The sequence below is a fragment of the Miscanthus floridulus genome, chromosome 7 (assembly GCF_019320115.1).
Source record: "Miscanthus floridulus cultivar M001 chromosome 7, ASM1932011v1, whole genome shotgun sequence".
Lineage (NCBI taxonomy): Eukaryota > Viridiplantae > Streptophyta > Magnoliopsida > Poales > Poaceae > Miscanthus > Miscanthus floridulus.
In genome coordinates, this window is record NC_089586.1 from 5,503,568 (window position 1) to 5,516,405 (window position 12,838).

A 12,838-nucleotide genomic window follows, 5' to 3' on the forward strand; every position below is an offset into this window, starting at 1 on the left:
TAATTAATCTGTCATTAGCATATGTTACTATAGCATCACGTTGTCAAATCATGGACTAATTAGGTTTAAAAGATTTGTCTCGTAAATTAGTTGCAAGTTGTACAATTAGTTTTGTAATTAATCTATATTTAATACTCTATACATGTATCTAAATATTCGATAGAACGGAAATTTTAGGAGGTACCGTAGAAACCAAAGTGGCCCGTGATATATATATGGGTAGTTTATATAAGAGAACGACCAACCAGCGAATAGCTCGGAGCTGGGAGTTGGACTGCTGAACTGCTGGCGTGGAGTGGAGGAGTCAGGAGTGGTGTTGCCCACGCAGAAGCAGGCTCCTTTTCATCAGGTCCGGAGGGAGAGGGACTGAGGCCTGACGGGGGGAGAAAGCAAGCGGAAGCAGGGAGCAGCAGCCGAGGAGTGGAGCAGACAGATTGAGTCCCCAAGATGAGGAGCTCCGTGTCTGAGCGCAGCCTCATCATCGAGAGCGACGACGACGACGACGACCGTCCCCAATACCAGCCATCCGCCGCCGCCGCCGCCGCCGGCAGCAGAAGACGCCACCGCCACGAGGAGGGCTCCGGCTCAGGATCCGACTCCGAGTCCGGCTCCTCCTCGTCCTCCTGCGCCACCCCGCGCGGTCACGCACAGGCCACCGCCTCCTCCTACACCCAGCAATGGCCACAGAGCTACAGGTCAATCTCTTCCTTGCCATTTGCCATTACATTTTATACATTCCGCTTTCCATTTATTTGACCCACCGCCCACCATACAGCAACACTGAATTCCATTTCATTTTCGTATCCGGTCCATTGAGCCTTCACCAGGTATCAGCTCAGTCCACTGTCATAGTAGCCAGATTAGATAATCCACCTCAGCACAACACATGCAGACACCTGTTACATCTTCATTTTCAAAACATTCTGTCCTCATGACCTTTTCCAAAGATGTACATAGTTTTGTTCGTTTTCAAAAATTTAAAAATAAAATGGAATTCTGAAACTAGAAGAAAAATAAGTGTTCCACCAGCAGAATCAGATTCTTTTTTTCCCCTTCTTCTCTGAACACGCAGGCACAATCAGATTCTTATACAAAATAAAATAGTTGACCTCTTTTGTGTTATCATGGTACCAAAAAGAAAATGTATCACAATAGTTTGTAGTTTCTGTCACCCATGGCAATGCTAAGGCATGGGCAGGGCAGGACGAGTTTACTCCACAGATTAGAGATCCAGATGAACTGAACTTCCATATATATCGATTGCTCATACATGCATACTGGATCACCAACATGCACGGCAACATTCCGTTTGTGTCTATTATCTGCTTCTCTATCCGTGATCCATTTTTTTTACAAGATCCATCACAAGAATGACCGAAGTAGTAGTTACATGATTTTCTTTAGAGTTCTCTTTAACTCACATAAATCACATATATTTCTCTCGCTTCTTTTACTGTACAGGCAATCCATCAACATTCTTAGTAGCGTGCAGTCACCAAATCTGAGCTTCTTGGGGACCCCAACTCTAAGCAGATTATCCAACTCTTTCATCACCAATTCTTTTCGGGGTAAAACCCCTGAAATCATCTCTAATCTTGTTAAGCCACTTCTTCGCCCCACTACAAGTGATGACCTTCAGCAGCAGCAGCATGAAGAAAGAAAGAGTTTGCAGTACCTTCTGCCTTCGAGAAAACCGTCTTTGCAACAGATTCCTGAGGATCAAAAGCCAGTGCCAGTTGCTCATGGGGTCTCTCCCTATCATAAATGCTCTTACACCCAGGCGGTTGTGAACGGTAAGCACCTACAACTGATTTCTGATGTTTGTGATACATGTCTGGCTGCATACATGTCTGCCTCTCCTCAAGCTATTTTTCTTGCCTTCTCAACCCAGCATGATAGATAGGGCCCTCAATCATCGATATCATTGAATTATTCTTGTGACATGTGCCATTGTTGAATGCTGGCTTAAGCATTGATGCATGAACCAAACCATTGCTTACTTCAGCGAATGTTTGCATCAGCTTTACTTAGCTAAGTGGTTCTTGGTTTTAATAAGTAGAAAGCATCCAGAGTTGCCAATTATTTCCCCTCAAAAAGGAAAAAAAAAGATAATTGTCAATTATGTTTTCTTCAGTACACGCTATTCTCCTGATTATTGCACCAATTCAACATTCTACTTCTTTTCCCCTTGTTCTGCATATGAAAGTAACTTTGCATGCTTGATCAGTCAGCACAACCATGTGTGGCAGTGGTCCCACAAAATAGATCTGCAAGCTGTACTTTTGCTCAAGGACAAACCTGATATTCAGCCTGTTCGCTTGTTGGTTTCAGCCAGGGCTTATCAGCCATGGTACAGTATTTTCCTCTCACAACAAACCAGCACCAGCCGGGCTTATCAGCCCAGAAACCAACCAGCGAACAGGCTGATTATCTTGGGGCCTATTTATGAGTTTGCCTTCTTTTTTCACCTTGCACCCTTGCGCCTACTGTTTCCAAATGACTAGAGACAATGGTGCAAACTGCAAAGTGAAAAAATAGGACAAACTCATAGTTGGGCCTCAAAGCGTAGCGTGGGCAACCATGCAATTATCTCTAAACAAAATTTGTAGGTCATCGATCTATCACCATAGTTATCCCTTATACCTGTGGAGTCACTATTTTGAAGTTTTGGTATGTATAATTTATTAAAGTTATAGATCAGAAATGTCATAAGCTGCTTAACTTTTATTTGGAAGGTCTAGCTTTATACTTTGGATGGCTTTTTATCAATAATGTCATTTTACATTTTATATATTATATTTTATTTAGTTGTTTCTTTCTAGCGATGGCTCATGTTGGGTTTCATCTCTAGCCTACCCCAACTTGCTTGGGGCACGATGGCTTTGTTGTTGTTTGAAATTTGGTAATAAATGTATATTTAACCTGAATGGTGTAATAGATTTTGCACCATAGATAGGTCCTGCAACTTTTAATGAGAACTTTCTTGTTTCCCCATTGAGCTTGTACTATGCTTTTATGCAGGAATAAATGTTCTATGTGGTGTGGGAATCTTATCAACGCCTTATGCCATCAAACAAGGGGGCTGGCTTGGACTGGTGATACTCTGTTTATTTGCAATTCTAGCATGGTATACTGGTGTGCTCCTGCGCCGTTGCCTGGACAGCAAGGAGGGCCTTGAGACATACCCAGATATTGGCCATGCTGCCTTCGGAACCACCGGTCGTATAGCCATCTCGGTATGTAATCTTATAAATAACTGATTCAATTTCTGCACATTTTCAATATGATGTGAATGAAGGAATGCTTTTGTGCTAACTTACCTTTTTCCTTGTTTGTGGTTTCCCTGTTGCAGATAATACTGTATGTGGAACTATATGTAAGTGTTTATTACTAACCATCTATCTCAATCAAAATTAGGTGTTCCAAGTAGTGAAACAAAATGATCTGCACCAACAACTTGCATATTCTATACATAAGCAGAAGGAAAAAAAACATAGCTATCAACACTATGGTAACTACACAACAAGCTCAGCTATAATGGTATTTTTCAGTCAAAGAAAAATAAAGAAAGAAGTCCCTTCACAAGAAAACAAAAACATCAGCTCTGGTTTAACATGAGGATGAGATCATTAGTCACAAGCATGCTAATCATAATTTGGGATAATTCAAGTTGGAACCAAAATAATTGTAAGACAACCAAAATAATTTATGCAGTGATAATTCAAGTTGAAATTGCTAGGGTTAGACTGTCAAGGGCGTCAAACCCTAAGATAGCACGACCTCGGCTACGTAGTTCGTAGCCGCGATCTGTCTTCTCCGGCGAGGTTTGCCCCTCCGCCGCAGGCTTAAGAACAAAAGAGAGAGATAGAGTTTGGGGTAATACTTTCTTGATGATTTCAATGTTCCCACGTACAAGATATATAGCCCGTGGTTCAACTAACTTTGGCAAATAAAAAGAGGAAACAAACTCCCTAGACTCAAGGTAACAGCCAAGGAAACAAATCGCTAAATTTTCTCCTAGCCACGCTTGGTGGCCTGGGCGTCAGCCGCGCTGGACGCTCGCTCTGCGGCTCGGCGGATGTCACGGGCACGACGACGCCGGGTATACGTGCGCCCCCACATGACATCTCTCCCCCCCTCGAGGTTCAGCTCGTCCTCGAGCTGAAAGGATGGAAATTTGGAGAGGAATGGCTCAACATCTTCCCATGTAGCCGACGACGCGGACTGGCCCTTCCACTGGACAAGGACCTGACGAACTCCCCGAGCCAGGCGTGTGCGGATGGCGCGCTCAGGTTCCGGGGCCACAGCACCGTAGTGAATCGGAGGCAGCGGTGGCGTAGCAGTAGGTGGTGGGCCGACGAACTTCTTTAGAACGCCCACATGAAACACGTCATGGAGACGAGCCTGGGGAGGAAGGGCGAGGCGGACGGCCACCTGGTTAATGACTTCGGTGACGAGGTAGGGGCCGTAGAATCGCGGCTTCAGCTTGCCGGTCACGGGCTGCTGCAGCGAGGCAGGAGCGCGGTGGCGCAGGCGCAACAGAGCCCAATCGCCCACCTTGTACACGACCTCACGGTGATTGGCGTCATAGTGTCGCTTCTGCGTCTTCTGTGCCTGCTCAAGACGGTAACGAACGTCAGCAAGGAACGCATCCCGTTCCTCCATGGTCTTGGCGACAGCCGGGACACGGGTCTCCCCCGGCTCGTACGAACGGACGGACGGCGGTTCCCGACCGTAAACCACCCGAAACGGAGTGTCCCGGAGCGAGGTTTGGTATGCGGTGTTGAAGACGAACTCCGCCCACGGCAGCCACCGTAGCCACTGCTTAGGCCGATCCCCGGTGAGGCAGCGCAGGTACATAATGATCACCCTGTTGGCCGCCTCGGACTGTCCGTCAGACTGCGGGTGGAACGCGGTCGACATGTGCAGCTTGGAACCCACCAAACGCCACAGCTCCTGCCAGAAGGTGGACGTGAACACCGGGTCGCGGTCCGACACTATGGACTGCGGTACGCCGTGAAGGCGGACGATGTCGGTGAAGAACGCCTGGGCGACGGACTCCGCCGAGTAGGGGTGCGCCAAGGGGATGAAGTGGCAGTACTTGCTGAAACGATCAACCACCGTGAGGATGACTGATTTCCCCTTGACACGCGGTAGAGCCTCCACGAAGTCGAGTGCGATGTCCGTCCATATGCCTTGAGGAACTGGAAGTGGCATGAGCAGTCCAGCGGGGTGGAGGTGCTCGGACTTGTACCTCTGGCATGTGGCGCAAGCGCAAACAAAATCCTGCACAACTTGTTTCATGTTAGGGAAGTGAAAGTCGCGGCGAAGTCGATGCAGCGTGCGTTGGACGCCCTCGTGTCCCTCCGCATGTATCGCGGTCATGATCTCTTGAAGAAGGGGAGACGCCGATGGTATGTATAAGCGGCCCCCAAACTGCAGCATGCCGTCAACCACGCTCCATGGCGCCACGCGGGTGCCCGCGCGAACATCATCGTGTAGCGCGACGAGGACTGGATCGGTCTGCTGGGCCTGCTTGAGGCGAGCGACGAAATCAAAGCGGGGCGCCGAGAGGGCCAGCACCGCGCCGGTCTCCGCCGTGTCACGACGCGAGAGAGCGTCTGCCACCGTATTTGACGCTCCGGCTTTGTACTCCACCGAGAAGTCGAACCCCAGCAACTTGCCCACCCACTGGTGTTGGGGGATGGTAGCGAGCCGTTGATCGAGCAAGTATTTGAGGCTGTAGTGGTCGGTCTTGACGACGAACCGACGGCCCCACAAGTACGGCCTCCAATGCCGAACCGCCTGGACGAGGCCTATGAGCTCACGCTCATATGCAGCAAGGGCACGGTGGCGGGGCGCAACCGGCCGACTGTAGAATGCGAGCGGGTGGCCGACTTGGATCAACACGGCGCCGAAGCCGTGGGTCGATGCGTCACACTCCACGATGAACGGCTTGGTGAAGTCCGGCATGGCGAGCACGGGCGCCGAAGTGACCGCGGACTTGAGGGCGTCGAAAGCCGCGGCCGCCTCCGGTGTCCATGAGAACCCGTCCTTCTTCAAGAGCGCCGTCAGAGGAGCCGCGACCATGCCGTAGCCGTGTACGAACTTGCGGTAGTAGCTCGCTAATCCGAGGAAACCGCGAACCGCGCGCGCCGACCGCGGCACCGGCCAGTCGTGGATGGCCTGCACCTTGGCCGGGTCCATGGCGACGCCCGCCTCCGAGATCACGTGGCCGAGGTAGGAGACAGACAGCACCCCGAACGCACACTTTGAGCGCTTGACGAAGAGTCGGTGGCGGCGGAGCTCGGTGAGGGCGGCCCGGAGGTGGCGAAGGTGATCCGCCCACGTCTTGCTGTATATCAAAATATCGTCAAAGAACACGAGTACAAAGCGACGAAGAAACGGCCGAAGTACATCATTCATCAGAGCTTGAAAAGTTGCCGGCGCGTTGCAGAGGCCGAATGGCATCACCAAAAACTCGTATAGGCCGTCGTGGGTGCGGAAGGCCGTCTTGTGGATGTCCTCACGGCGCATCCGCACCTGGTGGTACCCGGAGCGCAGGTCCAGCTTGGAGAAGAACCGTGCGCCATGGAGTTCGTCGAGGAGCTCGTCGACGACCGGGATCGGAAACGCATCCTTGATCGTGAGCGCGTTCAGCGCCCTGTAGTCGACGCAGAAACGCCACGTCCCGTCCGGCTTTTTGACGAGGAGGACCGGGGACGAGAACGCGGAGTCGCTGCGCCGAACAATGCCCTGGGCGATCATGGTGGCACACTGTCGCTCGAGCTCGTCTTTGTGGGCCGCCGGATACCGGTATGGGCGGACAGCCACTGGTGAAGCGTTCGGCTTGAGGACGATGGCGTGATCCCGAGCACGCGGTGGTGGAAGGCCTGTGGGTTCGGCGAAGACGTCGTGGAAGGAACCCAACAGGCCCTCCAGGAGGTTGTCGTCGACGGAGACCGCGTGGGCGCCCGGGCCATGCTGGGGGGTGATGCCCTGCCAAGAAACGCGCTGGCCCTGATGTTGGAACGCCATGCTGCGGCCAGGAACGTCCCACTCGATGCACCCCAGCCGCGCCAGCCACTGCATGCCGAGCACCATATCATAACCGGCGAGCGGCATGACGAAGAGGTCGACGTTGAACGTGATGCCTTCGATGCAGATGGGCGCGCGCCGGAACACGCCTGGGCAGGCGATTTTGTCGCCGTTGGCCACCGTGGCCGTCAGTCGGGGGCGCGGCTGGGGCTGAAGTCCCGTGCGCTCGGCCGCGGCTTCCCCAATGAAGTTGTGGGTCGACCCGGTGTCCACCAATGCGACGAGGGAGGTGGCACCCAGGGACACACGCAGGAGCAGGGAGTTGTTGGTGTAGATCCCGGCCACAGCGTGCAGGGAGAAGACGGCCGAGTCCTTGGCGTCCTTGGTGTCTGGCTGCTCCTCGACCGCGTCATCCTCGTCCTCGTCTGCGACACTGTCCAGCAGGAACAAGCGTTTGCATACCTTGTTGTGCCCCCTGCTGTACCGCTCGTCGCAGTTGAAGCAAAGGCCGAGGCGACGGCGCTCCTCCTGCTCGGCTTGGGTGAGCCGGCGCACTGGCCGCCCCTCCACCGACGTAGTTGCTGGTGCCGCCTTGATCGCTGGGACTGGATGCTGGGCCGGCCGCGGTGCTGGAGTGGACAGAACGCCCTTGCCGCTCGTCTTGGACGGAAAGAGGTACGGCTCCATGAGCTCAAACTGACGAGCGAGACTCATGGCCTCGGCGAGAGTCGGCGGGTGTTGCTGTTGCACTTGGAGGCTGAGCGGCGGTAGGAGGCCACCCGTGAACAATTCCACGCGCTGCGCTTCATCAAGTTTACCAGCGCGGGGCAGTAGGGCTTGGAACCGGTCACAGTAGTCCTCGACCGACCCGGTGCGGCGGCACGACGAGAGTTCGAAGAGGGGGACCGACCGGAGGGGAGGCCCATAGCGCAGATTGAGGAGCTCCTTGAAACGCTCCCACGTTGGCGTCCCCTCGGTCTCCTGGAGGTGCATGAACCAAAGCTGCGCGCCCTCTTGCAGATTGTACGAAGCCATCCACGTTCGCTCCGCGGGTATGACGTGCTGCTGGATGAAGAAAGACTCGCATCTGTTAATGAAGATGAGCGGGTCTGTCTTGCCGTCGTAGCGAGGAAACTCCGGGCGCCAGTGCTTCGGTGGCCTGTCGTGGTGGTGTTCCCCGGTCGGTGCCTTGGAGCCCGAGGACGAAGACGAACGCTCCGAGGCGAGGGCCTGCAGGGCGGCGGTGGTGGCCTCGGACGACGTTTGCAGGGCGGCCAGGGCCGCGGCGATGGCCTCCAGGGTTGGCTTCAAGTCACCGTTGTCACCCATGATGGCGACGCGGGACGCGGCGGGATCGGGTGATGATGGCGCGGTGGTGGTCTGTGGGCTAGGGTGTATGGTGGAGGGTGACGGCGCTGCGCTAGTGGTGGGAGTAGAGGATCGTTTGGTCTGTGATACCAGGTTGTCAAGGGCGTCAAACCCTAAGATAGCACGACCTCGGCTACGTAGTTCGTAGCCGCGATCCGTCTTCTCCGGCGAGGTTTGCCCCTCCGCCGCAGGCTTAAGAACAAAAGAGAGAGATAGAGTTTGGGGTAATACTTTCTTGATGATTTCAATGTTCCCACGTACAAGATATATAGCCCGTGGTTCAACTAACTTTGGCAAATAAAAAGAGGAAACAAACTCCCTAGACTCAAGGTAACAGCCAAGGAAACAAATCGCTAAATTTTCTCCTAGCCACGCTTGGTGGCCTGGGCGTCAGCCGCGCTGGACGCTCGCTCTGCGGCTCGGCGGATGTCACGGGCACGACGACGCCGGGTATACGTGCGCCCCCACATGACATAGACAAGAACCAAAATAATATCAACCTCCTAGACAATTGTAAGATTATGGAAAGTAGAAGTGACATAAGTTGGGGCCAGTGTCTGAAGGGCGCAGTGGACTTCACACGCCTTAAACCTGTCATTCTTTCATCAGAAAAATAGAATACACAGAGCAGGTTTAGGGTCTTATGAGGTTAAAAAAAGGGCAGACCTAGTGCCGGAGGCTCCCAAATGAGTGGGGTCTGGGGAAGGGAAAAACCGAAGCAAGCCTTCCCCCCGCAAATCTACGGAGAGGCTGCTTCGAACCCACGACCTGGTGACTCAGTGAGACAGCTCTCACCACTGCACCAGGCCTGCCCTTCTTGTTTAGGGTCTTCTGAGGTTAATAAAACTAAAAATAACATTCTTTCTTTCTGAAGAGTAACAGTCCTAATCTGCTGTGCAGGCCTGTTGCATTGAGTATCTGATATTGGAAGGTGACAATTTATCAAAATTATTCCCCAATGCACACCTGACCATTGGGAGCTTGACAGTGAACTCCCATGTACTTTTCGCAATCTTGACTACCATCATAGTCATGCCGACCACTTGGCTCCGTGACCTTAGCTGCCTGAGCTACCTTTCAGGTCTCCATTTACCTGTTGCTTTGCATTTTGTTTGACAATGCTTTGCCACACAGTCAGTGTGTATTCTCTTCATTTATTTCTGACGTACACTCTTCCCTCTTGGTGTACCACTCATGGTTTCTCACTAAGTTGATGTGTTTGTAGCTGGAGGTGTCATTGCATCAATCCTTGGAGTCATCTGCCTATTCTGGGTAGGTGTTGTTGATAATGTTGGCTTTGAGAACAAAGGAACTGCACTGAACCTCCCTGGAATCCCTATTGCAATTGGATTGTATGGTTATTGCTACTCAGGGCATGGGGTGTTTCCAAACATCTACTCTTCTCTGAAGAATCGTAATCAGTTCCCTTCAATCCTTTTTACTTGGTAATCAGCTTATCCACATTCCATATTTTTTCCCCCTGAAATGCAGCACTCAAATTTGTTTTTTCTTGTCAGCGTTGGGCTGTCTACCATTTTATTTGCTGGTGCAGCGGTGATGGGATACAAAATGTTTGGTGAAGCCACACAGTCTCAGTTCACACTGAACTTACCAGAGAATTTAGTGGTTTCAAAGATTGCAGTTTGGACCACGGTAATTGTTGATGCCTAAACCATTTGAAATTCCATTTCTAAGAAGTCAAGACACCTGAACTTTTGGTTTGTTTAGTGCATGGGATAATCATATGGTGTAGGGTGTGTGTTTGTCTCTTTTATGCCACAATAAAATTTGCCGACACCAGTCTTATTAGGATCTTTTCTCTTATTTTTTGGCGAGGATGTTAGGTCCTTTTATCTGATGAGCAGTTCTCATCCACAGTTATTTTGATTTCTTCATGCTGAACCGTGTCAATAATATCACCTCTCATTTTTTATTGCAGGTGGCAAATCCAATAACCAAATATCCTTGGTGTGCTAATATTGTCTCTATTTTTTTCTTGAACGGGTGCCATTCTTTTTCTTGAAAGTGGTCTAGTCTCAAAATGGAGCAGAGGAAGTGTGTTTCTGTAGCTATTTGCTCAATAGATTTCAGAGCATTCTTTTATGCAGCTATATTTGGCTAGATAGTTCTTTATTTTCATGATACTTATGACATTCTCAAACTTGTTATGTCCTTAACGAATAATCACATATGCATTAACCATAACCCCACTGGCTATGAGTTTGGAGGAGTTGCTGCCACCAAATCAACAGAAGTACTCAAACATAGTCATGCTTAGATCAGCCTTGGTGGTGTCAACCCTCCTCATTGCTCTATCTGTACCCTTCTTTGGTAAGTTTATGAGCATATTTGGTACTAGTATCATAAGGCCCAATCATGACACGATCCACCAATCTGTTTTTGAGCTTTGACAGGACTTGTGATGGCCTTGGTTGGCTCTTTACTCACGATGCTTGTGGTAAGGATCTGTGTTCACCTCATCAGATGTTCAATCCTTATATCAATCTGTGAGGCTAAAGCATGTTTTCATTGTAGACCTATATTCTACCTTGTGCGTGCTTTTTAGCAATCCTGAGGAGAAAAGTGAGCTGGCACCAGGTATGAATATATGTAAATAATATTTATAATATTTACTAGCTTTGCATTGTTTCATGAACAAATGAGCAGAAATATCTGTATCCTAAGTGAAATGGGCAAATAGCATAAAGATGATGAAGAAAAGATGAATATGATTTGCTTTGAAACATGGTAGAACTAAGACTCTGTAATCTGAGTCCCTTACGTTGTGTCGAGAAAAAGAAAATGCATGCTAATGCAACTAATGGGATCTATTTGGATTCACAGGTAGCAGCGTGCTCGTTCATCATCGTGGTCGGGGTTTGCTGCGCGTGTGTGGGGACATACTCATCTCTGTCAAAGATAATCCAGAACTACACATGAGCGCACATGATACAGCTGTTCCTGCAATCCAAATTTAGTTACTCCTACATATATTTGTACAGTAAACGAACCACCCCATTACTCATGTGCTCACGCTATGAGCCATACAAGACAAAAATTTTGCCCGGCAAATTAGTCAAGTTGATGTATAATAAATTTGTGTGATGTCAATGCTTGCATGTCAATGGATCAACATAAATACTTTTGTAGCAAGGATTTGAGGTTGTATCATGCATATATGTAACAAGACATTATTTGTGAATTGTCACACAAAAGATCAGGTGGATCTTGTGCTGTCATTTTTATGCTGTTTTGATGTTGTCAATATGTTTCTCGTGGCAAGATTCTTTTTTCTAGGAAGTAGAGGAAAATGAATATAAGAGAAGGAACCAATAGTCTGGACAGTCAATATCTCCATCTGATTTTCCTTTTGATTGTCTTCTATTGAACCTGCAACCGTGGGCGGCCGGTTGTCGGACAGACTGCAGCCGGTTGTTGGAGAGAGACTGCAGCGAGGTGGATTGGCCAGCGGGGAAGAAGGGAGGTTGATGCGGTGGACCCAAACAGGTTTGGCCCAAGCTTGAAAGAGGGTCTGTTTAGCACGGCTCCTCAATGTTCTCCTCCCAAGGAACTGGGGCACTTAAGGAGGAGCCACGTACTTTTTTGTGCCTTTGGTTTCTTCTCTTGATACGGCTTCGGCCTCTCTACTATTATCCAAAAACGGCTCATCAAAATGGCCGTAGAAGGTGCTTCGGAGTCAGAGCTGAAGTCATGCCAAATAGGTCCAAAATGTTGCCAAATATATTACCAAAATTATGCATGCCCAAGTTCTGAATGAGGTTCACTATTTAAACTTGAATTTGAGGTGAGAGGCGAGAGCTTGACTTAAATTTGGCCTATTGCTACATGAATTCAAGCACCAAGCAAAACATTTCAAAATTTTGGTATTTTTACAGCCATTCGCATAGCAATAAAAAAGGAGCAGGGCTAAGCACCTGACTTCTACCGTGTTAAAGCAGGGCTAAGTACTACACGAACCTAAGCTACATAGGATTCAGGATATCAATATCTGGACAAGGATTATATAACCAATGCATCAAGTGTTTGCATCCAACACCTAAACTTAATGCAACAATATATATGTAACAATAATACTTTAACTGCATATCGGAAATTAGGAGGCTTAATATGCTCCGGGGCTTGCCTTTCACAAAGTTGCATGGACGGTGATCCGGGCACTCAACGACGACCTCGTCGGGCACCTCTCCCGTGGGCTGCACCTCCTGAATCTCCGGTGTTGGCTGCTGCTGCTCCCCGCTCGGTTCCTCGAATTCCAGCAGTGTCACACCTTCCGGTACACCTATTGCATGCCGATGCACAAGATAAATATCATGGATGCATAAGGAATGACATGATGCTCATGATGAATGGATTACAGTAAGTGTTTAACGAAACATCACTGGACACTCGTTTACCGATTAAGAATAGCTCT

The 12,838-nt window shown here is 49.7% G+C and overlaps 1 protein-coding gene across 1 annotated transcript; it reads left to right on the forward strand.

Moving 5' to 3' along the window:
* Nucleotides 1-273: 273 nt before the first annotated feature.
* Nucleotides 274-11,643, forward strand: LOC136462413 (amino acid transporter AVT1C-like). Its single transcript, XM_066461515.1, has 12 exons — nt 274-695; nt 1,462-1,793; nt 3,022-3,236; nt 3,353-3,376; nt 9,307-9,487; nt 9,632-9,851; nt 9,924-10,059; nt 10,346-10,365; nt 10,595-10,737; nt 10,821-10,864; nt 10,942-11,004; nt 11,251-11,643. The coding sequence occupies exons 1-12, from the start codon at nt 448-450 to the stop codon at nt 11,344-11,346; spliced, it is 1,722 nt and encodes a 573-aa protein (XP_066317612.1). The 5' UTR covers nt 274-447; the 3' UTR covers nt 11,347-11,643.
* Nucleotides 11,644-12,838: the final 1,195 nt, after the last annotated feature.